Source organism: Schistocerca gregaria, chromosome 3 (assembly GCF_023897955.1).
Source record: "Schistocerca gregaria isolate iqSchGreg1 chromosome 3, iqSchGreg1.2, whole genome shotgun sequence".
In the NCBI taxonomy this organism is placed as follows: Eukaryota; Metazoa; Arthropoda; class Insecta; order Orthoptera; family Acrididae; genus Schistocerca; species Schistocerca gregaria.
The window spans coordinates 608,532,137-608,558,209 of record NC_064922.1 but is presented as its reverse complement, the minus strand read 5'-3'; the positions used below and the strand labels follow the sequence as shown (position 1 = coordinate 608,558,209).

Here is a 26,073-nt window from a genome sequence, read left to right as displayed (position 1 = left end):
GCGAATTTGGGAAAAAACTTCATCTTATAGTTGAATAAATATGGTAATTTAAGTACCTTCAAACGAACACCAGGGCGAATTTGGACAGTATGGCTTATTTGCTCTTTGCCACTGCATAGAAAAAAAGAATTCCTTATTTTAACATCCATGCGCCAGTTATTTTAAGCGCAAGATTGCATTTATCGCTTTGCACAACTTTTATTTTGCGTCAATTGTCTCCCTAGGTGAATTGACGAAGTCCCAGTGTTAAAAACCCATGCATTATCGCAAAGTGGAAACTTTCTATTCTTGTGCCGAGCGGGAAGTTATTGTAACCGTAATTGTCGACGCACTCAGTAGCTAACAGCATTGAGACAATTTCTGTACAAGTTTCGAGTGCAAGGTTATAAAATAACGACGGTTTTTGTAAAACTGTGTACTGTGTGGTGTGATTTCGGACAATGCCAAGAACTTATAAGAGCAAGAGAGGTGCTACAGTACGGTGTAATTATGACCCAGAACTTTTAGATGAAGCTGTTCATGATATTCTGAGTAGTAAATTATCATACAGAAAAGCGTGTGATTTGTATGGTATACCTAAATCAACCCTACAGAATAAAGCGCAGGAAGTACACCTGGAGGAAAAAAAAAAGGGCTGACAGCCAGTGCTAAATAAAGAAGAAGAAGAAGAAGGAGGAGAAGGAGAAGAAATGTTGAAGCAAGGTATCTTTAGGGCTGCACATTGGGGATTTCCCTTCACTAAATGGATATTAGATATTTAGTTAAAGGCTACCTTGATAAATCTGGCTGAAAAGAGAAGAAATTTCCTTATAATTTTGCCAGGAGAAGAATGGGTGCATTTATTCCTCAAACGACAGTCAGAAGATCTTTCCATTCACTTAAGCGAAAATATTAAACGAGCCCGTGCAGAAGTGAACAGAGAGACTATGTTTTTCTCCAATGTCAAGGCAAAGCTGGAAAATCTCCCACCTAGCAACGTGATCAACTATGATGAAACCAACATGTTACATGATGCAGACAAGCAGCAGATAATTTCAAAACGAGGGAGTAAGCATGCTGAAAAAGTGATGAACTCATCAAATGTCTCAATAATGATCACAGCTAGTGCTGATGGTAAACTGCTTCCGCCCTACGTCCTTTACAAATCGGAGCATTTGTGGGACACGTGGCAAGAAGGTGGACCACAAGGTACCCGTTTCAATAGGAACAGGAGTGGATGGTTTGACCTGCCAGCAATTGAAGACTGGTTCTTTACAATTGCCTTGCCCCAGTTGAAGATGCAAAATTGGCCAACAGTCATGATTGGAGACAACTTGTTCATTCATGTGTCTTTATGTGTTATTGAAGAGTGTGAGCGGAACAATATTTCATTCATTCTCTTTCCCCCCAATAGCACACACCTCCTCCAGCTGCTCGATGTAAGTTTCTTCAGGCCAATGAAAGCAGCATGGCGAGCTGTATTAACTGATTGGAAGAAACACACTTGTGGGACTATTTCCAAAGATGCCTTCCCATCTCTTCTGAAGCAGACACTAAGATTTCAGCAAACTCCAAGGAAAACATAAAGGGTGGATTTCGCGCCACGGGCCTAATCCCTTTTGATGCAGATTATGTCTTTTGAAAATTGCCTGATAGTGAGGAGAGCCAGCAAAGCAACACAGACGCATGGTCTTCCACTTTTGAAGAAATTCGTTATCCTCCAAATAAGCTTGGTAGCTCCCGCCGCTGCCGCAAACTAGATGTTCAACCTGGAAAATCAATCACGGGCTGAGATTTTCAAGGAAACGAAAGCAGTTCTGAAACAAGTGACAGTGCTACTAGCAATAATGAAAGTGAAAACGACACATAATCCAGTGAAGTTTTACTGTCTGTTTCTAATATTTCAGTTAAGAACTGTAAATTTTTTTGTTTAAAGTCTTGCTAAATAAAAACTTGTGTGTAATATATAAAATTCACTATATCATTGCATATCACTTATTCGTAACAAAGAGCTACCTTAAAATGTGTAAAATGTCACCAAAATCAAATAAAAAGCACGTAAAAAAAGAGGGGAGGGGGGGGGGGGGGGCACTAACTGTCCGAATTCACTCTCTATATACTGTAACTTCGGATAGAGACTTAAAAAAACACGTGTGTCTGAAATCGCCCCAATCCATGGGGTGACTTCGGACACATTTATTTAACTGCCTCAGATAAATATACCTGCACACACTTTCTGGTTCTGGGATATTTTATTCGTTACACATATACCCTACCTCTTCCATAACAATCACTTTAATCTAAGAATATATATGAAAGTTACAATCAAAATAACGACAAAACTGTCTGAAATCACCCCATTTGACGGCACCTTAAAGAATAAACAAGCACTTCATTTAGATGCAGGTGAGTGGGAAATGGAAAAATGCTCATGTTCAATGAAGGATTTCAAGTTGTAGTGTTCCATTGTGAGGCTGGTAGTGCATACAGCCATAAGCTTGCTTTTGTAAAAGAAATATGATTATTTCTAAGCCTCACTTTTTATTTCAATATATGCATTTATCTTTTACTGGAAAGAGACATGTTTTTAGTACAACAGTATATCTCAATATAAATGAAGTTGTGACATGGACAGCAAACAAATAAATGTATGGGAAACACATAGCGCATATTTTTGTAGAGTGTACCACACTCCTTATCCCTAAAGTGAACATATTGACAATTTGAAAGAGGGGTGACTTGCAAATAGAAAATGTTTGCTGTTGTGTGAATAAATGAAATCTTTGTATCTTTTTATTAATTCTCATTTTGTATGACATAATTTGCCTTCAAGTGATATTTTAAATGTCAAGCACACAATTGTTTGCTGTCATTCACACACGTGTGCTATCTGTTCGCTTCATTTGGAATAGATCTGTAGTTCATCATCTTCTAAATATTAATAGACTGTAAGTCTGGTAGACATAAAATGTTAAATATTGTCACCTACATATTTTGGTTAACGAGTTCAAGAAAAAGTCAAATTCTAGTGTACTGACAAATTTAGCTGCACAGTATGAGTGAAGTTGGTTCGAAATTATTAGCTGAATTTTCAAATAATTCTTGAGAGAGAGAGAGAGAGAGAGAGATCGATATAAGATGGTTGCACTAAAAATAATAGTGAAGGATATCTGCAGAAAATTTGCTAGAAACCAATTAATTTTCCTTGAAGAATTGTCTTCATTTAGTAGAAATGAAGGGTGCTTAATTCTCATTTAATAAAGAATGCCGCAACTGTTGCACTGCACCCCATCTCCCCGAGAGAGGTGAAGAAGTTGCGTTATATTCAAATTCTGGGATTTTTGTCCAAAAAATTCTCTCTCTCTCTCTCTCTCTCTCTCTCTCTCTCTCTCTCTCTCTGTGTGTGTGTGTGTGTGTGTGTGTGTGTGTGTGTGTGTGTGTGTGTGTGTGCGTGCGCGTGCGTATTCCTTTCTTTAACGAATGTTAAAGAGCAGCTATTGTAGTCGTGCTTGTATTATTATTTACCGCCTTTGCTGTTATCCGTTTTGCACCTGTATTATCTTTGCTGCCTTTTTTTGTATTCTGATTAGTTAAATGCTTTAAATAATCTTATTGTATTCATTTTGGTATTCAGTTTTTACTATTTGTATTAGTTAACACATGTTCCAACTTTATTCTTAATAATACAGACATTTACTACAAACCTTCAAATGCAGTCAGTTGGGCTTGTTCGAATCTAAAGTCAAAAAGTGATTAGAAGTGCACAAGGGGAACTGTAGAAGAGGAGAGATTGACAAATCAGCTGTGTGGAACAGGCTTTGCAGCCAGGAGAACACCGCATTCATTTTGTTAGGACTCAAGTACTGGCAGCCACCACAAAGACATATCATGAAAGGCTGTATACATAGGCCATAGAGAATGTTCAACATCCTTTGAATTTCACTAGCCTGGAGGAGTGCATGAAAGTGAATGACATGTGGATCCTGGCACTAAGGAAGATGTGACCTAGTCTTCCACCATGGGGTGATAGAAGTAGCGGACGAACGGCAACTTGCAATGGCCAGTTGTGCTCAGGTATTCAAAGCATGAGATGTCACAACGCTGTGCAGGAGCATGCCTAAGAGGAATTTTATTGTGGTCAGTGGCGAGTGAAGCTGCGAATCAGAAACTGAAAGAAGCTACAACCCCCCTTGAAAACACACTCTGCAGATGAAGAGGAAACATTGGATTATAACGTGAAATCCATCCGAGCATGCCATAATGTCTCAGAATATTTTATCAACTGTGACATTTGCGGCTGTGGAAGTTCCCCCCCCCCCCCCCGCCCCCCCCCCCCCCCCCCCCGCCCCTCCCTCCCCTCCCGCCGCCTCGCCCCCTCCATTATACATTACTGCAACTTTCGGTTCTCATATTGGCTTGTGAGAAGGAACAAGATAGACCAAAAGGTCTGAACATACGTATACATTGGAGATTTAATAATGTCCAGTAGTTAGTATAAATCGCAGTTGAGAGTAATTTATTTCAGTATATTAGTTCGTATTAAAAAAAAGTTTTTGAACAAAAAATTTTTAAAAACAAGTTTATATGCAGTTCAATATCATTTTATGCCTCAGCGACGTAACAAATAGGTGCACAGCTAAAGTTATTACTCCAGCACTAATGTACATTACTTCATGTCATAGTTTTTGCTGCCAGGAATAATTTATCTTCAATGATGCTTCACACATTAGCACCGGAAAATGGAATTATATTGTTTGATTAGAATTGTAAAGTACATTTAATTTTAGCCTTTAGAACTGATTTCTATAATGTGTAGATATATAGAAAATAATTTTGATCCAGCATTTATTTTCCAGGATATTCTGAAACAAGCAGTGGAAGATAAATTAATTTCAGCAGCTGAACTGCCCTATTTTGAAGGTGATTTCTGGCCAAATGTTTTGGAGGAGAGTATAAAAGAACTTGATCAAGAAGAAGAGGAAAAGCGCAAACAAGCAGAAGCCGCAGAGGCTGCTGCCAATGCTGTAAGTGTAAATGCATTGTACATCAGATGAAATAAAATGGTGTAGGATGTGTGTGTGTGTGTGGGGGGGGGGGGGGGGGGGGTAATAATTCTGTTGTTGAAATTCCGTTGTATCTCTATTAAAGTATTTATTACATCTTGTTCTCCATTTGGTGTTTTAGATATTTTCACTGCAAGAAGAAAGTGAAACAGGACCTGATGGCAAAAAGAAAGGTCAAAAAAAGGCTAAAAAATCTAATAAATCTAAAGCCAATCAGCGAAAAAACAGTAAAAAGTCAAATACACCGCAGACTGGAAATGACCTTTCAGCAAAGATTTTTGCTACAATGGAAAAGCATAAAGAAGTTTTCTTCGTTATCAGGCTGCACTCTGCACAATCTGCTGCGAGCTTGGCAGTAAGTAGCAGATTTATTTGTTTATTTTTGTATATGAGAGTTCATTTATTTCAGACATCGGTGTATCTAATTTTGTTCTGTTTTCACATTGCAGCCCATTCAGGATCCTGATCCATTTATAAACTGTGATCTTATGGATGGAAGAGATGCATTCTTAACGATGGCACGTGAACGCCATTATGAATTTTCATCATTGAGGAGAGCAAAGTTTTCATCTATGTCAATGCTTTATGAACTCCATAACCAAGGACAAGACAGATTTGTATATACTTGCAATAATTGCAAGGGTCATGTAGAAACACGTTACCATTGCACTGTTTGTGATGTAAGTGCATCATTATATTGCACAGATATGTTTTAGTTGTTGTTTTGTATAACAGATAGTTTCGTCATGTCTAATTCTGTTATTCTCCGTAGGATTTTGACCTATGTGTTCAGTGCTATGAGAAAGATGGACATCCTCATAGGATGGAGAAACTTGGCTTGGACTTGGATGATGGATCCTCTCCTTCAGATCAGAAGCAAGCTAATCCTCAGGTACAATTACATACTAGCTTAGTTTTTTGTTAAGTAGTGTAAAAAATTTCGAGGGAGCCTTCCTGCAAATGCTTTCTTTGCTGTGTTAAACAAAATAATGTACCTGTAAATAGAAGTAGCATTGTGAATGTTTGATACTTAAATGTTCTCAAACTTCTCTGCCACCTCCGCTCCCCAGTAAGGAAAGTTGTTCAACTGGTATTCATGAATGGAGAGGAAGCTGATAGAATTCTATTTACTTTCTTGAATTTATTTTGCTTAAGAAAAGAAAGTTGGCCTTTTTTTCTTTGTTATGACACTGAATACCTAAAGCAAACAATGGAAAGTCCAGGGTGGAATAGCAAGAATATTATAAAAAGGTGATTGCTGCTCATCATATAGAGGAGACGTTGAGCCGCAGACAGGCACAACAAAAAGAATACTATACATTTTAACTTTCGGAAAAAGGTCTTTTGGCCAAAAGCTACAATGTATTGCAGCATTTTCATTATGCCTGTGTGCAAGTCACCGTGTCCTCCATATGGTGAGTAGTAATTTACACTTTTCATTATATTGTTGATTGTTTAAAGCTGTTACTCCAGTGACAAAATGACTCTTAACATAACTGTGTGTCTTCCAGGCTCTTGCCTCTTTTTCTCTTAGTGTGATTCTTCTTCTTACATGAAATTAAGGGTAAAACCAGAGAGCTAAACAAAAAACAATTTCTCCTCATGGAAACTAAATAAGTGAAACGGTCCCTGTAGAGAGCATCACGACATAAGTTTGGTCCTGTCCAGCGAATTTAACACTAAATAAATTTCTAAATTCTCTTTGTCTTTAGGTGGGAAAACAATCAGCAAGTCACTTAATTCTGTTGCCACAGATCTCTAAATTATGTATTGAAAGTAAGAGTATTTAATTCTTGTCAGCAGTTTATATATATATATATTTTTATGTAGATATTATTCACCGCAAAGAGCCTTAAGCAGATATCTTATATTTGAACTGTGATGGTTGTAGTAATGAGAAATCCTAGTTTTAAATAGGAATATGTAGTACTAAGTAACCTCTCTGAGAGGCTGTGGAACTGCACACAGCTTAGTGCTGCATTTGGCGGCCGAACCCGAGTGGGACATCCCGGCCAACAATGCCATACGATCATTTCATTTCATTTAATGAACACCCATGAAAGCCTTTTGCATACTTATGTCTCAAGTGATGTACAGTAAGAAGTCACTTGGAATTTATGGTAAAAGGAGACTTCGTGTAAAAATGAAGTATAGCAGTCTACAGTGTCTACTTGCATCATCATTAACTCCTGTCTCACAAGACCTTCATTGCTTCAGATGCATGAGGATGGTAAGAATAGACATATAATAGTTTTGCATGTTTTTGATTTGAGTGTTAAAATAGTTCATTTTAATCAAGGATTGTCCATTGAAACTCATTTCAATCTTCAGCATCTGAAATGAAAGAGATTGACTGTCAGTTCACACATCATATGTATCAGTTCTTAAAGAGCCATATATATATATATAAAAAAAACAAAGATTCCAAGACTTACCAAGCGGGAAAGCGCCGGCAGACAGGCACATGAACAAAACACACAAACACACACACAGAATTACTAGCTTTCGCAACCGATGGTTGCTTCTTCAGGAAGGAGAGGGAAAGACGAAAGGATGTGGGTTTTAAGGGAGAGGGTAAGGAGTCATTCCAATCCCGGGAGCGGAAAGACTTCCCTTAGGGGAAAAAATGGACAGGTGTACACTCGCGCGCGCGCGCACGCACACACACACACACACACACACACACACACACACACACCCATCCGCACATACACAGACACAAGCATCGGTTGCGAAAGCTAGTAATTCTGTGTGTGTGTTTGTGTGTTTTGTTCATGTGCCTGTCTGCCGGCACTTTCCCGCTTGGTAAGTCTTGGAATCTTTGTTTTTTATATATTTTTCCCATGTGGAAGTTTCTTATATAAACACACACACAGAATTTCGAGCTTTCGCAACCGGCGGCTGCTTCGTCAGGAAAGAGGGAAAGATGAAAGGATGTGGGTTTTAAGGGAGAGGGTAAGGAGTCATTCCAGTCCTGGGAGCGGAAAGACTTGCCTTAGGGGGAAAAAAGGATAGGTATATACTCGCGCGCGCGGACACACACACACACACACACACACACACACACACACACACACACACACTGACTTGTGTCTGTGTATGTATGTATGTATGGATGGATATGTATGTATGGATATGTATATGTGTGTGTGTGCGTGTGCGTGAGTACATACCTATCCTTTTTTCCCCCTAAGGTAAGTCTTTCTGCTCCCGGGATTTGAATGACTCCATACCCTCTCCCTTAAAACCCACATCCTTTCATCTTAGTGTGTGTGTGTGTGTGTGTGTGTGTGTGTGTGTGTGTGTGTGTGTGTGTGTGTGTGTGTGTGTTTGGTTAAAATGCTTTTTCTGGGAGTGTTTACATGTTCCTTGCTCAGCATCTACTGTATACTTGAAACTTCCTGGCAGATTAAAACTTTGTGCCCGACCGAGACTCGAACTCGGGACCTTTGCCTTTCGCGGGCAAGTGCTCTACCATCTGAGCTACCGAAGCACGACTCACGCCCGGTACTCACAGCTTTACTTCTGCCAGTATCTCGTCTCCTACCTTCCAAACTTTACAGAAGCTCTTCTGCGAACCATGCAGAACTAGCACTCCTGAAAGAAAGGATATTGCGGAGACATGGCTTAGCCACAGCCTTGGGGATGTTTCCAGAATGAGAATTTCACTCTGCAGCGGAGTGTGCGCTGATATGAAACTTCCTGGCAGATTAAAACTGTGTGCCTGACCGAGACTCGAACTCGGGACCTTTGCCTTTCGCGGGCAAGTGCTCTACCATCTGAGCTACCGAAGCACGACTCACGCCCGGTACTCACAGCTTTACTTCTGCCAGTATCTCGTCTCCTACCTTCCAAACTTTACAGAAGCTCTTCTGCGAACCATGCAGAACTAGCACTCCTTTCTTTCAGGAGTGCTAGTTTACAGTTTTAATATCGTCAACAATTTCTGAGCCCCAGTGTTTCATCAAAGGTGTTGGGCACACTGAGCAGTGAGAGTGTTAGGGGAGGACTTTGGATTTGAGAGAATAGACTGAATGACTAATTCATAGATAACTGTTGAGATTGAGGACTTTGACAATAGTGTAGTTTGTGACATGATGATTCAGACTTGACTGATCAAGACAGAATGGAAGAAACTAAATAGCAGTGTAGGAAACAGCTAATGTGGTATGACAGTGACACACATTCATTTTGTTCACTTCGTAGCAAGAATCACTGATACATGGAATGGTTTTTTTGATCTGATCAAAAGAACAGGGTTCTGATCTATTCGTGACAAACCATAATGTTGGAACTCGGAATCGGCTAAATATCCACTTTGATTGGTAGTGAAAAGCAATTTGTTTTTAAAATGGCTTAATACAAAGCAATTTTTAAATCTGATCACTACCTACTTCCAGTTATTACAGTGATGGATCTAAAGAAAATTAAAAATACTTGTAAATTGTCAGTATGTAGCATTGTTTGCATATGGCTGTAATGTGAATGTAAAATGACTGGTTCCACATTGTTATGTTTCAAGGTTCAAATCATTCTTTTCACTTGAAACCAACACTAGTGTGTGTGTGTGTGTGTGTGTGTATGTGTGTGTGTGTGTGTGTGTGTGTGTGTGTGTGTTGGTGATTGCTCAGAGTGAGTGAGTGAGTGGGTGGTTTATCCTTTGCCAATAATCAACCATCCACACAATCTTCACTTACATTTTCTGTGCTTTAATTTTTCTTTTAAATACAGCAGCGGCCATCAGTATTTGAGAATAAGCATGAGGTTCACACCATACAATTTCTGGTGTGATCTTTCTGAGTGCCGAATGTATTGTATTTTCCTAAACTTGGGGTCCTGTGTTTCTTGTATTGCTGTGTTGTTCTGATCTCGACAGCAAACACAGAACTTTAAAAAAATTAATATGATTGGAAATTCTGGATAGAGTACAAACAGAGATGTGGATAAAGGTTGCTGCTTATCACATAGAAGCAATTTTTAATAGTAAATAGGTACTGAAACTGGAAGCTCAACATTTTAACCTATTGCTGATGTTATCTGTTGCTCGTCAATTTTCTGCTGTAAAATTGTGTGTTTTTTTTAATCACTGTTTATGTTAAACCATAATTTATTAAGAAATTTATGAAAGTTATTTGATACTTTTGAAACTCTTCATTCAACAGTGTGAGAAGTTTCCTCAATTACCAGTTTTATTGTGACTCTGTTTCATGATAACGTAAATTTTTGTTTCATCATTTAGTAGGGAGTAGGTAAAACATTAAAAAAAGTCTAGCACTGAAATATGGTATCTGTACCTTTGATATAAATTTGTAAGTGATGTTTGATTTGTAAGCTTAATATTGTCATGTGTTAGTTGATTAAGAGGCTCAGTGAATAGCAGAGACAAATAATTAAATATTGTCTTGAGCTATGAAGGTAATACTTTTGTTTGAGGGGGTGGGATGGGTGGGGAGGACACCCCACACTGAATTTCCACGAAGTAGCTATAGGGCGGCAGAAATAGTTGGGCACAGATATAGTTTTCAGTCACATGAAAGAATTGTGTGTGTTCTGCAGGGAATACAGTTTTGTTTTGTTTGCATTAACATTTGAGACATAAGACACAACAATTTAACTTTACAGGAGGCGCGGAAACTTTCAATACAGCGTTGCATCCAATCATTAGTACATGCATGCCAGTGCCGTGATGCCAACTGTCGCCTGCCCAGCTGTCAGAAGATGAAAAGAGTTGTGCAGCATACAAAGATATGTAAAAGGAAGACAAATGGTGGCTGCCCCATATGCAAACAGCTTATTGCACTTTGCTGTTACCATGCAAAGCATTGCCAGGTAAATACATTTTTGAAATGATATTCCATTGAAGCAGTATGTTGTCTGCAATTGGTTCTGTTAAATTTGTGATAATATGGAAATAGTTAAAATTAAATGTAGTGATATATGTTATCAGGAAGACCCAAGTCTGCAAATTAATTAATGATAATTAATTGTTGTCCAATTACTTTTATAAACTACTTGTGACTTGCCAGTTCAGTCGCAAGAAACATCTAACACAAAAAGAACAGAATAGCAATGGTACAACATTTTATTAATTACAGTAATTTTGGTGTGGGGACTCATTGCTCCTGTGAGTATTACTCGACGTTAAATCCTGAGCTTTCTGGGGTTATGGCTTATGATGTCATGCTGCCAAGTACCTAGTGCTTCCCCTAAATGTCACACTCAGCAAGTTGTTCATTTCCAGACGTGGAAATGACTGCAATGCGGTATATCTGAGTTAGTGTCGACTTTGTTATGCAATATGTGTGTGTTTGGGACTGGTCCTGTTCAGTTTTCTTTATGTATATTTATAGAGTAGATGTTGGTTTTCCTAAAACAGTGTGACAGTTTCAAAAAAGAAATACTCAAGAAAGATGCTTCTAAAAACGAAATAATTCCCGAGCGCTCTTAAGTACAAAAGAATTTGCACAATCCTAGCTGAATGAGGAAGATTGAAGTCTCATAATGGAAGAGTCATGGATCCGAACCATCATTAGAGCCCCCCCCCCCCTCTCTCTCTCTCTCTCTCTCTCTCTCTCTCTCTCTCTCTCTCTCTCTCTCCCTCCCTCCCTCTCTCTCCCCCCCCCCCTCCTTTCTTTCTTTCGTTTCTTTTTTTTTTAGTTCCATATTTTTTCTAATGAAAATAATGCAATTTTATTTTTAGTAATGGGACTCATGAAACAAATTAAAATTTGGTAAAGACCTAATAATCCAGAATGAATTTTGACTGCAGCGGAGTTCGTACTGAAATGAAAGTTTTGTCACAGATTCAGACCAGATTAATGTGCCAGGAAGTATAATAATAATAATAATAATAATAATAATATTTATTCAACATCGAATAATCGAATACAATCCCTAGAAATAATACAGTTTCAGGAAATCATACAGATTATTCTTCTGAATACATCAGTTTATAAATTAGATACTAAAGATTTGTTTGTATTAATAAATTTTACATTTTGATGGATTTTACATTTGGTAGTATACAATCACGATATTACAAATATTGTTTTTATCAACATTATATTAGTTGTGGGTTACTTAAAACTATGAGCTTGACACACTTATGAAGCACTGTTCATACAGATATAATACTCGTCTAGGGAATAAAAAGGGTTTTCAATTAGAATTCTTTTTAGCTGATCTTTTAATTTGTTAGTAGGAAGGGTTGTGAGACTTTTTGGTGTGGCATTGGATAGCTTCAGCCCAGCATGAAGTGCATTTTTTTCATATAAAGCTGTCCTGTGGCTATTTACATGGTATCTGAACTTTTGCCTTCTATCATACTGGTGCAGATCGCAGTTGAAATTTGGATTTATTGTTTTCACAAGCAATATAACTTTCAATATGTATACACCTATAATGGTAAGCACACCTAATTTTGGGAACAGATTCCGACATGATTCTCGAGGTTTGGCACCACAAATAATTCTGATAACTTTTTTCTGTAGTATTAATAACGTACTTAGGTTGGCTTGAGTTGTTGCACCCCATATTTCTACAGTATAGTTTAAGTTTGATGAGAATAGGGCATGATAAGCAGTTTTTAGTACACACATGTCCTTACAATATTTGCTAATCATATTTATAGCAAACACATTCTTCGACAGCTTACATGCCAAGGAATCAATGTGCATGTCCCATTTGAGGCTGTCCTGGATTGTAATTCCCAAGAACTTTGTCCATTTTTCCTTTTTTACAATGTCATTTCCCTTGGATAATTTCATGTCAAATTCTATTTGTTTCCTTGTGTTAAATTCCATCATTGCTGTCTTTGAAGCACTTACATTTAGATGGCTTTCATTAAAATACTTGACTATTTCATTAGTTACACTGTTGCACTGTTCCTCCAGACTCTCATAATCTTTGTGGTTACACACTATTGATGTGTCATCTGCATACAATATTTTTGTACAGTTAGGAGAACAATACTGTATATCATTAACATAAATCAGGAAAAGAAGGGGTCCCAAGACAGAACCGTGAGGCACTCCATATTTGATATCAGTAATTTTAGATTTGTAAGACCCACTGTTTGTTTTAAGCATGAAAAATTGTTTTCTATTGCTCATATACGATTTTATTAGCTCATAGCCAGTTCCTCTGATACCCAGATTTGTCCAATGTCATCTGTCTATACCCATTCCTGCAGTCTTCTTGTGTTGTGGAGCACTCATTCTTCGAATGTGTGTTTTGAGTATATGTTGTTCCTAGCATTTACGACGATTTCACAAATAATGGACGCTAAGTGACTTTTTGCGCGCCGATTGAGGTGAAGGCCGTGAGTGGTGTAAAGATCTCTACTAAAATGTTGCACGTTAACCATTTGTATATTTGCGTAATGGTTTCATCGATAATACTGGTGCATTTCTCCACAGAACGAAGACATTAGTGGGCATTAGCAATAAATACAGGGTGTATAGGATACCCAGGAAAAAATGTGTTTCCAGCTGACCATCAGATCTTTGTGTGAATACAGTCCAACCTTTTGAATTTTTACCTACTAGAATCCACTAGATGAGTTCTGAAGGGATGCCCCCACAACATTACATCTTTTACACTATCTTCAACTCCATACACTATTAGCATAAATTGTGCTAGGGAGATATGTTGTTAATCCAGTAAGCATATAATTGTTCGCAACTCATTTACTAGCACATTTTCTGAAATTACTCGCCTCAGTGCAAGAGTTATTACAGTAGAGTTTGGCATTCTGCTATCATATGTACATATGTGCTGCTGCCAAGGCAGAAACATGGCTGCTGTAAAGTAGCAGTGTTGGCCACTCACTCTTTAAATGACTCACTGAATGTGATGTCTAGTGGCAGCACTAGATACCTGTGGCCCAACGACACGAGCCGTGATGGTAGAAAGCTCAGGATTTAACATCAGGTGCAGATTAGCACTATACTTCTCCTACAAACACATGATGCAGCTGTAACACTTTCATTGTATCCACTATTTCCTTGTGTTAGCAATCAACCAGATCCATAAGTACAAGGTTTTGGGGAAACTTGTTTAATAATTAAACAAAGATAGTATTTTGTTACAGGTTATTATAGACCAGTCATGGACAACTCTTGATGACCTGTGGGCCTGATTCACATACATACATAAGATTGTGGGCCATCATGTCACAGGACATGATAGCAGTCCTAGTCTATTCAAAACTGTAGTATGCTTCATGTTAGTGTTTATAGGGTAACACCATTATATGAAGGGCACCCCTTACCAGACATACCAGGCCAACAAATTATGCCTCAAAGCACTTACTTTTGAGAGTATATTCATTTTAAGTTGGCCCGGAATTTCTTCTGTGAACCAGACTGAAACTAATTGAGAGCTGGATGTGACTGCAGGTTGTTCACTGAGTGGTAGATGTATACTTTTATAAGACTTTCCAAATCAGTTGTTTCCTTTATCTATCATCCCCCCTCCTCCTCACTTTTGCTCCAGTTCCTCCTTTATGTACTCTCACTACAAGCCATGGAATCCCTAATTATTTGCTTTTGTTTTCAGTTCATTTCTCTAGTTTATTCTTAAATGTAAACTTATTCATGACACACCTTAAATTGTATGGGTCACCAAGGAATCTATTCTTCTTAGTCTATCCTCACCCCACACCCCCTTCCCGGCATATTTTCCCCATTTTCAGTCTATTACTAATTAACTGAAACACTTGCCACAGTGACTTGTAGTTCTGAATAATAGCTATAATAGTCAAAATAATAAGAAAATAGAAAAGATTCTTCTACTTGCTGTTCCTTTTTCATTAATGAGAGCGATGCATAGTAAAGCATACTTGGAGACTATTGAGAAAATGTGAGATATTGATACAAAATATGGTATTGTGGGGATGTAAGAGAGAGGCTGGAGGGCATTGTAAACAATTCACAGGTTTGCATTGTATAACAAATAATTTTTCAGCCAAGTTTTGAGCTCTTTAGACAGCGTGTCAACAAACCCATAAAAATGCACATTTGGAAATACCTGTATAAATGCTTGTTTGGAACATTTTGATGCAGGTATTAATTTTGAAGCCAACACACATGTAATTTGCCTCTGCTGCTGAAAACATTTTCACAAATACTAATGGAAAAATCTTTCTTGTGCATGTTTCTTTTACCTAAAGTTGAAAATTCCAATATACATGATCACAAGTTCAGAGAACTACAGTAGAAAGCTTCAACAAAACAAACAAGTCTTACAGCACATTCGTGAGGAGTAACATTTCGTCACTAGCATAAATTATTTCTCTCTCTTAAATTGGCCAGTTACTGAGATTTTTATTGTATGTGATTCTCAAGACAAACTTTTTACAGTATTAGGAAAGAAATGGAAGTTAAATATCTTCAAATACTATAGTACTTCTAATTAATCTTTGCAGGAAACTAAATGTCCAGTGCCATTCTGTTTGAACATCAAACATAAGCTGAAGCAGCAGCAACTCCAACAAAGATTGCAGCAAGCACATCTGTTACGAAGGCGCATGGCAGCAATGAACACCAGGACAACATTACCTGTTGGTCCACTACCAGGTAGTTCAGGGGCAGCAGGGGTGCTTGGTGCTGGTGGTGCAGGTTCAGCAGTTAGTCCAGTGGGTGTTCTTGGGCCAGCAACATCAGGTGCTGGCATGGTGGTTGGTTTGCAGCCTCCACATCAACCAGGCATTGGTTTGAAGCCGGGTGCACAGACTCCAAATGCCAATGTCCTGCAGGTTGTAAAACAGGTAAGCTATAATGAATAACCTCAATTTTCTTCTTTTTTTTATTATTAAAAAATAGAAAACTTATAATTTCCATACCCATGTCACTTTTGTTTCTGCTGCTCGAAGTTGTCCATGATGTATACCAAATCAAATGCAAATTAACTTTTTGTTTGGGTTACAAGTATATATTTTAAGTATAAAAGATTGTTACTTGAAGGTATGTTCTAACTATAGGTCCAAGAAGAGGCTGCAAGACAACAGGCACCTCATGCTCAAGTGGGGTATGGGAAAGGAAATCCTCCAGGTGTTGTCACTCAGGCAATGGCACAAGTTATGCCACCTCCTCAGATACAAAGAGCTATGGGTCAAATGGGTCCTAACCCTGCTACTCACCTAATGCCTATGGATCAGTGGACTCCAAGGTAATTTTTTAATTTTTTTTATTCTTGGACAGAAATTTATTGATGGCATGTTGCCGATATTTTGAAACAGTTCATAACTGGTGTGTGTGTGTGTGTGTGTGTGTGTGTGTGTGTGTGTGTGTGTGTGTGTGTGTGTGTGTGTGTGTGTGTGTCCAATTGTAAAGCTTATTATGCTCCGTCTGTCCAAAAAATTGGGAAACTTGAGTGATAGGAAAATAGAGAAGAGTGAAGATGGTGCTTTAAATGCTTCAGGTGTTCTATATAATCTCATTCCACTTCAGTGCAATGTGCAGACCACTCATACAACCAGGTGAAATTATAAAAAATTTGACTTGTAGGACATCCCCAGCTGGGAGGTGCAATTAATAGAATGGCATGCTTAAGTTTTAACAACACTTTATTCAATCCATGAGCAGTTTCGGGAAGTTAAAATTCCATCTCCTGTTGTATGAAAAGAAACTGTAACATACAGAAGAGGGGGAGGGAAATCTAACAACATACCTGGAAAAACCATAGCAAACACTCCAAGCCACTGTATCTTGGGCAGGACTAGAAAAAATAAGAGCAGAGGACATGATAATCTAAAAATGTAACGTTCAGAAGGGCAGGATGAAAGAAATAGGAACCAAAACCAAACCTGAACTCAACATTGTCCACCATCGAGCAGCCGCGATGTGGACAGCAGGAAGGACAGAGCAGAATGCCACATTGTAGGTCTAGAGATGCGCAGAGGTGCAGGTACAAACATTGTGTGCGAGAAAGTAAACTGAAATTGGTATTAGCAAAGATATGGTAAACTTTTAATTAAAAGGATAATAAAACTTAGGGCCACTGTAACCAAGTGGTTCTAGGCGCTTCAGTCCAGAACCGCGCTGCTGCTACGAATCCTGTGTCAGGCATGGATGTGTGTGATGCCCTTAGGTTAGTTAGGTTTAAGTAGTTCTAAGTCTAGGGAACTGATGACCTCAGATGTTAAGTCCCATAGTGCTTAGAGCCATTTGAACCATTTTTTGAATAAAACTTAAACAAGCGGTGAATGACCATCAAGGTAGGTAATTCACAGACATGTAAAAATGTGTGATGTATTAGTCAACAAGGCAGTGGCACACACAAAATGAATGAACAGGGGATAAACCATGATAAAAAGTAGTAGTAACAAAATACTAAGTGAATCGTTGTAATAACATATCTAGGATATGTTATAGGCTCAAGTGACATAAAATAAAATGTATTAAAACTATAGTTTGAAAAAAATCAAAAATGTAAGTAGCAGTGCGAGCAGCAAAGTAACAAAAAATATGATCAAGCTGAGTGCTTTGCTTTATACGAAGAAGTAATGATATGGAAAGAAGGTTAAGAGTAAAAAACAGACGAATGGGTGCTTAGAAAAATATGCCTGAATGTGTAATATATTATTTAACAAAAACATAAGTTTCAACACCGCTTGTCCATTCCGTGCACGTAGTGATTTCTGGTTCAAATTACATAAAATTTCAGTTTCCCTTAAATTGAGGACACGACCTTTCAGCTGTAGATGGAGGATACAAGTTATTATTTATGTCTGGGATAGAGCGTTTATATGCTCTGAGGTGGTTAGTTAGTGCAGATCTTGCATTAAATAAGGCCTGGTGTTCTTTGAACCAAATAGCGAATGTACACACCATTTGTCCAGCATAAAAGCATTGGCAGTCATCACAACTACTCTGGTAAACACTTGGCAGTGTGTGGGGTTTGAACCAGAATCCACTATATACACTAAGTGTGCAAACATTAGATTTCGGCCAAAACATTATTCAGAATAGAAAACAGACACACAAGCAAGAACACCTCACACACATGACCACTGCCTTCAGCAGTTCTGATTAGAATTACATTTTAGACTTTGTTTTTTAATGATGGCTTTTATACACTTGATTTTATATCACTTTAGCCTGTTGTGTATCCTACATGTATTGTGATGATTTGCTTAGTATGATTTTTGTTACCATTTTATTTTATCACTGTTTACCGCAGGTTTTGTTTTTTTTTTTAAATCCCCTGTTCATTCATTTTGGGTATGTACCATTTGCCTTGTTGCTTAATACATCACACATTTGTACATGTCTGTGAGTTACCTAACTTAACGGTCTACTACAGCTTGTTTATCTTATATTATCATTTTAATCGACACATTGCAATAGCTCAGTTAAGTCGGTTCTGATTTACCATTTCTTTGCTAATACCAATGTGCACTGTTCGTGCCTGCGCTGCCTCATGCATCTAGACCTACAACATGGTCCTCTGCTCAGTCCTAGCAGCTTACATAGTGTGCTCAATGGTGGACAGTGTGGGTACAATGTTTGGTTTTGGTTTCTTTTAATTTTGTCTTACCCTTCTGTTCATTGCATTTTTAAGGCCTGTTTCATTATTAGGCCCTCTTCGCTCCCCTCCCCCCCCCCCCCACTCCCCCCCCCCCCTCACCCCCCCACCCCCACCCCACCCCTGCCTTCTCTCTTTCTCTTTCTTTTAGTCCACCCAAAATGCAGTAACTTGGAGACTTCACACTGAGTGGCCTGAGGGTTTGTTATGCATGAACAAATACAGTACGTGAGACACTTTGTTTCTTAAGCTTATTCTCCTGTTTTTCCCAGGGATGTTATACTATATTTCCCCACTCCTCTACTTCAGTATGTTATAGTTTTTACTACACGCACCTTTAGCTGGGATTTTAACATCCCAAAACCTGTTGTGGATTGATTAAATAATTATTACAACTGATGTGGATGGCATTCCATTAATCATGTGAAATTGGTAAAAAAGTCTTTCTTTGGGATGGTATTCAACCTGTGTGTCATATTCACACCTTCTTAGAGATGATGTTGAACTTGTGCATCACATTCCCATCTTCTTCAGTCTTGGTGAACCATCAGAGATCTATTTTGCATTTTTGTCATTTTGTGATAGGTTTGTATTGATAACATGAAGTCTCATCATCTGTGATTATTTTTCCCAGAAAAGAATTGTATTTGTTTTTCATTTCAATTAGCTCCACACATCACTTTTGTTTGAGAGCCAGGGTGTGTGCAACAGCCTGTGTGCTGGCTGAACACCCAGTCATTAAAATCTTCCACCTCCCACTACACACACACAACAGGTCAATGAACTTGGACTTTTCTGCCCTACAAGAGCTGCTTCACAGGGTGGGCCTGCTATTTTGCGCAAGGTCTATTTATGACACATGCTTTCATACTGATGGTGCACAAAATTCTGATGTGTGTCTGTCTACCACCACAGTCAGCCATACTAATTGTGAACATAAGAGTTTTTTGCAGCTGTTGTTGTAGTCGAACGAAGGTGGTATGTGACAGTCTCAGGCAATCCAGATACATTCTCATGGAAAATAGGAAAGTCTATGTAATTTTAAATGTGTCTATTGGCAGTTTTGACATTTCTGCTCAAGGTGAAGAAATACCATCATTTTGCAAAACTTGATTTTTTTTACCCACAGCATGTAACAAGGTATTATCATTCAAGCTTTGATCACTAGCATGGCAAATAAATGGTTCAGTTTCATTGTCATGCTAGACTCGAAGCATTCTTAAAACATAACTGTATTTATACAACATTTTTTTGGTCGTTCCATATGTTTTTTACTTCTTAAATAATAATCTATCCAAACTCGTAGAAAGTTTGTGTAAGATATTTGTCAAGTGCTATTCTTCGAATACTTCGCTTCTTTATTTTGTTCTTACTTCTCTAAAACTCATCAATAAAACTTTTGTCTCTTGTCTCATAAAAATCTCAGGTATTGCCAGCAGGGTACGCAGTAACCATTGGGAATTAAGGTATTGCCAGCAGGGTACACAGTAACCACTGGGAATTATTGTACAGATAAACCATCACATGGAGTCAGTTTTTTTGTTTATTACACGTACTTGATTGTTCAGTGAGACGGACACCGGGCAAAGGCAGTAAAATCTCGGACCTCCAACTTCAACCAGTCACTCTTCCAGTAATTTTCACTGACTGGAAGAACTGCAAGAGAAAATCAGAAATGCTATCACTGCCATTTCTTAGGCACACATGATGTGACACTGATAACCTTAGCGTTGAGTGCCAGTAAGCTCAAACACACACGCTAACGTGATATGGGTCTCTCACAGACTATACACAGTGCTGCATTAATTCCACTGACCGTTTATAATTTATTACTTAAAGGACAGTTATCATTTTCATTGATTTGGGTAACTTACTTCGTTTCAGGCTTATAACTATTTATGCAAACCTGTTCTATTTTGGCCATCCTGTATGACAGAAAACAAATAGCTAAAATAGTAATGTAATATTTAGTGTTGCTTATCAGGATGATCCAACCTCTCCCATTATGTGGTTGTTTCATCATGAACCATCACACAGCAGGAAGTTATGTAAATGAGAGAAATATTGTGCCATAGAGTGACATCAAAACTGAAACTGAGAGAGAAGTGCATAAAAGTGAGTTTTATTTTCTTGAAACTAGCTGTTCATTAAGACAATGAAATAAGAAATTCTTACTTGGTTTTCAGATACGCGGCTCAAGGATTACCACAGAATCCAGGATTGAGGCAGCCATCACCTCAGTTGATCCAGCAGCAGCAGCAGCAACCACAACAAGTTGTTCAAGTCACACCTCAGGCACCCCAGTTGGCTGGTCTTGGTCCAGGGGGGCACTTAGGTATTCGCACTGCTCCTGGTGTGGCAACACAAGGTGCAGCTGGGGGACCTGGAACTGGTTTACAAAAGCAGGCCCTCCAGCAACTGTTACAAACACTTAAGTCACCAAACACTCCAGAGCAACAGCAACAGATCCTCCAGATTCTCAAAAGCAATCCACAGCTGATGGCAGCATTCATCAAACAACGGCAGGCATACCAAAACCAGCAGCAGCAACAAGCTGCTGCGGCACAAGCTGCAGCTGCTCAGCAACAGGCAGCAGTTACTGGAGCAAATTCTGGTGTCCTTGCAACTGGACAGCAACAGCAGTTGCAGCATCTAATGTCCCAACAGCAGCAGCAGCAACAACAACAGCAACAACAGCAGCAGCAGGTAGCAGCTGCAGGTCGAATGCAGCAGATGCAAGCCATGCTTGGCCAAACAACGCCAGCCACACCGCACCATTGGTACAAGCAGCAACAGCAACAACAGCAGCAGCAGCAACAACAACAACAGCAGCAGCAGCAACAGCAGCAGCAGTTACTGGCCATGCAGAGACATCAATCTTTTTCACAGCCTCCTGCACCTGTTTATGGACAACAGCAGCAGAGGCCTCGGCAACAGCATTTAGTTGGTGCATATGCAGGTGCCGGCTTCCCCACAGTGCCTGAACAACAGCCAGCACAGTATCAGCAACAGCAGCAGCAACAACAGCAACAGCAGCAGCCCCCTTTGAAACCCACACCTCCACCTGCGCCATCACCACAAGGTGTTATGGGCCCACCAGGTGGAGCTGTGCAGTTGATGCAGGCTGTGCGATCCCCTCCACCGATTCGTTCCCCTCAGCCGAACCCTAGTCCGCGGCCAGTCCCATCACCTCGAAATCAACCAGTGCCATCTCCTCGTGGTGGTGGCCCTGTGCCTTCACCTCACCACCATCATTCACAGCCAACACACTCTCCAGCTCATGAACTAACGGGGGGAGAAATGATGCTTACACAGGGACACGGGCCTGTCACACACCACCCTTCCCCAGTTGCTGGTGCAAATGGTCAGGGTCCAAGTGACTCCAATGAAGTACCACCAATGACTCCTCAGGACAAGCTTACTAAGTTTGTGGAACAGTTGTAGTAGTACCAGTGTAGTAAAACGTACTTAAATTTTGTTGTGTCCCAATTTCCGTACGATAAAAGCGACACATACTTTCATGAAAGTTTGGAAGTATGTGGCAAGCTTTTTGATGGGGGAAAAGTATTAAATCCCGGTTGCACAGTAACCGTGACGTGTTTTGTGAAAACTATTCATGTGTACAGTTCCCGTATGGTGCATTATATTACAGTATAAAGATAGAGGAATTACCAGGTGCATCCTAATATCCACTGTGTCCTGTGTGTAGTGTAGTTGTATAAATAAAAATGTACAATGTGTGGAACCTGCGCCATCCCCTCCCTCCACAACCCTACATTATTTTATTTAACAGACTTTGAACCATACTGATCCCAAAGCTGAGGAAGGAAAAACAGCACTGCCTATTTCACGTTTATCTTGCTGTGGACACCATCTGTGTGTGGTGATATTTCAGTAGTTGTAAATAGTCAATGAATGAAATTAGTGTATCAGGGAAGGGAAGGGGAAGGCACTGTGAACTTTGTAAACTGTATGAATTATTGGCTTAGCAAGGCTGTGTTTTGTTTCTTTTTTTCTTTGTGCAGACATTAAAGGTGTAATATTAGAACACTGAGATTTGTTGCATAATAAAGCATCTGAACAAATAGTAAATATCTGTAATGTTCAAAGTGCAAGAAAGAAACTATACTTCTTAAACTATTAGTAAATTAAATTAATGAAAGAGAATGGACTTTGGTGCATCAAAATGAATAGAATTTGTTAATTTTATTTTACAAAATGAACAAAACAAACGAAAAAAAAACAGGAAGTGTTATCTTACCTTTCTGAGACATTAATAAAAATTGAAAAAATAAATATTTCCTGCTATTATAAATCTACATTAACTGCATCAGTCAGGCTGATCTTGTAAAAGTCAGGTATGAAATATTGTGTAATATAAGCTGCAGTACTTTGCCCATGCTTTTTCCTTTGAAAAGGAAAGAAGGCGGTAATAGTAAAATACTTTTTGTTTTCATTTATCACATTTGAATTTATTCAAAGAAAATTTGTATAGTTAGGTGATAAAGAAAGAAAGAAAGTAGATTTTGGAGTTCAGAGCAGTAGATATAGAACTCCCAATCCATAGGACATCCTACCCAGCAATCCATAGCCAGGTATATCTGGCACATTCTCTCTTAGGAAATTTATTTTAGAAACATTTTCCCTGTTTTCTAGTGACTTGAACAATCACAGATTAAAATTGCAGATTTCATTCCATTCAACAAAAAATTGCCTTGCATTTTCTGTGGAATGTACCTGGAAAAAATGCAGTAATTTGCGTTACAGCATACGCTTGTGCTATGAACAAAGCATGAAGACAACTCTTGGCTTCTAAAGAGCTTTGTCTTTTTTACTACCCCCACCCCTACACCCAGCAAAATTGCATGAAGAAATATATTGGGAGGATATGAGGTTGCAAATTTTGTATCAGTGTTCACTCCTTTATTGCTCCTTTTACTTTGTGTAGTACTGTGCATTTAAAAGTGCTGCAGAATTCTTACTTTTTATTGTTACTTGTATTATTACTTTTATAATGTTTGTTTTGTTTAAAAACAGTAGCTCCTTAATTGCTGGTAATAAGAGAAATCTGAAACTTCTTGTTTCCAATACTTTCTGTACTTCCTGCATGTCCATGAGGAGGCAAACGTTGCCCTTTTGGGACAGATATGCCTGTTGTTGTTTTTTGTTCTTTTTTATTGATCAGTAATGGGACAGAGATTTTTGAAATATACATTCAGTGTATGGATCATGAGATCTCTTACATGGAGTTTTGTAAATCACACATTGAAAATTTTTGGTAACCCTACTACACTGTATAGTTAGTTCTGTGAGTATAATAATGAGAAGGATTTTTCAGTGAGAATGATCTAAATCTCATACATACATACATACGTTAATTTATGTACAGTACATATATCTTGCAATATAAGTTCAACAATCAAATTGAAGTGAGATCTCAAATTTTTAATGTTTTTATTTTTGTTTATTTTTATTGAAAGAAATGATGTAATTTAAAGTGTATTGCTGGTGGAGTATAAAATATATTTGTAGCAGGCACAAGGTTGTGATGTTAATAGGGCAGTAAGGACATATATTGTGTCCTAATCTCCCCTCCACCCATGTATTAAAATGACTGTCCAGAAACACTTTAACAATGCCCAACTTGAATGGAAAGGGTATTTCAGTGGCATTAAATTTTTAAGATATTTGCAATGCTGTAAATATTTAAAAAAAGAAAGGACTTTTTTACCCATTAAAAATTCTTTGATGGGCTTACAGAGATTTCATATCTGATACTGATTATGTCAATAAAAGTAGCACAAACAGTAAGAAACTATCCTGTACTAAAGATTTAAAAGAAATATCACTTTTTCTCTGCATTCTTGGTCCTTGATATATTTATTGCCTGTACCCATTTCAGAAACATACGTCTAAAAAAACTGCGTTGAACAATCATGCCATGGAATAAATATTGCTTTGTGTGTTTCCAGATGTGTTAGCATTTTATGGATGCAGTAGTTTTTATTTCTGTCATTGGTATGTATTATGTTACCAGTAGACACAAAATGTTATTGATGTTCCTGTATGGTAGTGTGCACGTAGTGCCTTACTGTTTAATATATTTTTTAAGTATGATTCTGCTGGTATTTGTGCAAAAGGTCTGTTACATGACATTCAATGAAAATAGTCGAGAGTAGGTTTGACATTTAATGTACTGATTCTTGGCAAGAGCAACATAGTGTGGAATTCATTGTGTAATTGTTTGTAGGCAGCTGTGTGCTGCAGGTATTCATGCATGTCATGGTTATTATCTTTGTTCATTTGGGGTATTCAGAAAATTAATTGTGTTTTGTATTATACTTTCAGTTGCTTAAATTTCAATTAAATGAATTCTTTTTATTCCACATTGTGTTGCTCTTTTTTGCTACAATTTTGCAATGTGAAATAGTATGTTTGTTTAAGAGTGCATGCCCATAATCAGTGCTGTTTGGAACACTTGCTTCTTTTAAGTAGTAATTTTAAGTGTTCTATTTATTGTTGCTATCTTTAAACATAATCAGTGATCAGGTTGTTGAGATCATTCTGTGAAAGCTCTCCAAGTAAATAGTAATTCCTGTACTGTTCTTCAAAGTATCTTAGAGAAATCATTCAAGATTTCTTCAAGACGAAAACAACAGGATCCGATGAGGGTTGATAGCCATTGTATTATAGTTTCTCCAGTATGATAAGTCATTTGTACAAATGCATTATTAAATTAATAAATTTCAGCTATTTATCAATGATCATTTGTTGATTTGTGTAAATTATTTGAGAATAATTTTTGCACAGAAGTTAAGCAGTTGGCTGATTTAATGTTCTTCATTAATGTATAGCATCTCATCCCATAAATGAAAACATTTACTGTTTTCACTAATGCCTTATAGATAATTCTTCTCTTGTTGCAACCTAAGAGACTGTGGTATTCTGAGATAAGGGTTCAATTCTTAGTCCACCAGGGCAGAATTCTCATTGAAACTTGTTTATACTGCAGTTGTCATCTATAATTGCATAGAATATGAATATTCACTGCTCTGCACTATACTTCTGCAGATCTTGCAGCATAATGACTTAAGAGTTCTTGTTTTATTGTCTTTGAATTTTGCTAAACCATAATTTGTTGCTTTTGCAAGTATTATTCATTGTCAGTTAAATGGTTTACATTAATTTGGTCTTGCATGAAACACAGTAGCTGTGCTTCTGGCAACATTGTCTCAATTGTACAGGCTATGGTTGTATTTCTGTTCCTTTAGCTGGTGGTGATTTCCTTTTTCTTTGATATGGTTCCTAGTTGATTTTTCACTTCAAAATTTACACAGCACACAAACAAAAAACTTTTTTTTATGCTTCTCCTTACTACATACCTAATGATGGTGTTATGATATTCCAGTTTCCTTGCTGTTAAATCGATAAAATGTGTATCTCAGGGATAAGAGTATTTTATTTACACTAGGGTTAGCTCTTTTTTTTCCCATTACGTTAATGT

At 38.1% G+C, this 26,073-nt stretch overlaps 1 protein-coding gene across 9 annotated transcripts in view; it reads left to right on the top strand.

The window, feature by feature from the left end:
* LOC126356233 (CREB-binding protein) overlaps positions 1-25,336 on the top strand; it is a 162,554-nt gene extending 137,218 nt beyond the window's left edge. For 8 of the 9 annotated variants that reach the window (XM_050007059.1, XM_050007056.1, XM_050007055.1 and 5 more), the window contains 8 exons: positions 4,836-5,003; positions 5,164-5,397; positions 5,492-5,722; positions 5,815-5,934; positions 10,665-10,871; positions 15,469-15,810; positions 16,024-16,211; positions 20,756-25,336. In XM_050007059.1, coding sequence (XP_049863016.1) covers positions 4,836-5,003; positions 5,164-5,397; positions 5,492-5,722; positions 5,815-5,934; positions 10,665-10,871; positions 15,469-15,810; positions 16,024-16,211; positions 20,756-22,013 — 2,748 coding nt within the window. In that variant the 3' untranslated portion in view covers positions 22,014-25,336. The remainder of the gene's footprint in view (positions 1-4,835; positions 5,004-5,163; positions 5,398-5,491; positions 5,723-5,814; positions 5,935-10,664; positions 10,872-15,468; positions 15,811-16,023; positions 16,212-20,755) is intronic. The other variant, XM_050007060.1, reaches the window with a different exon arrangement.
* The last annotated feature ends 737 nt before the right edge of the window (positions 25,337-26,073 follow it).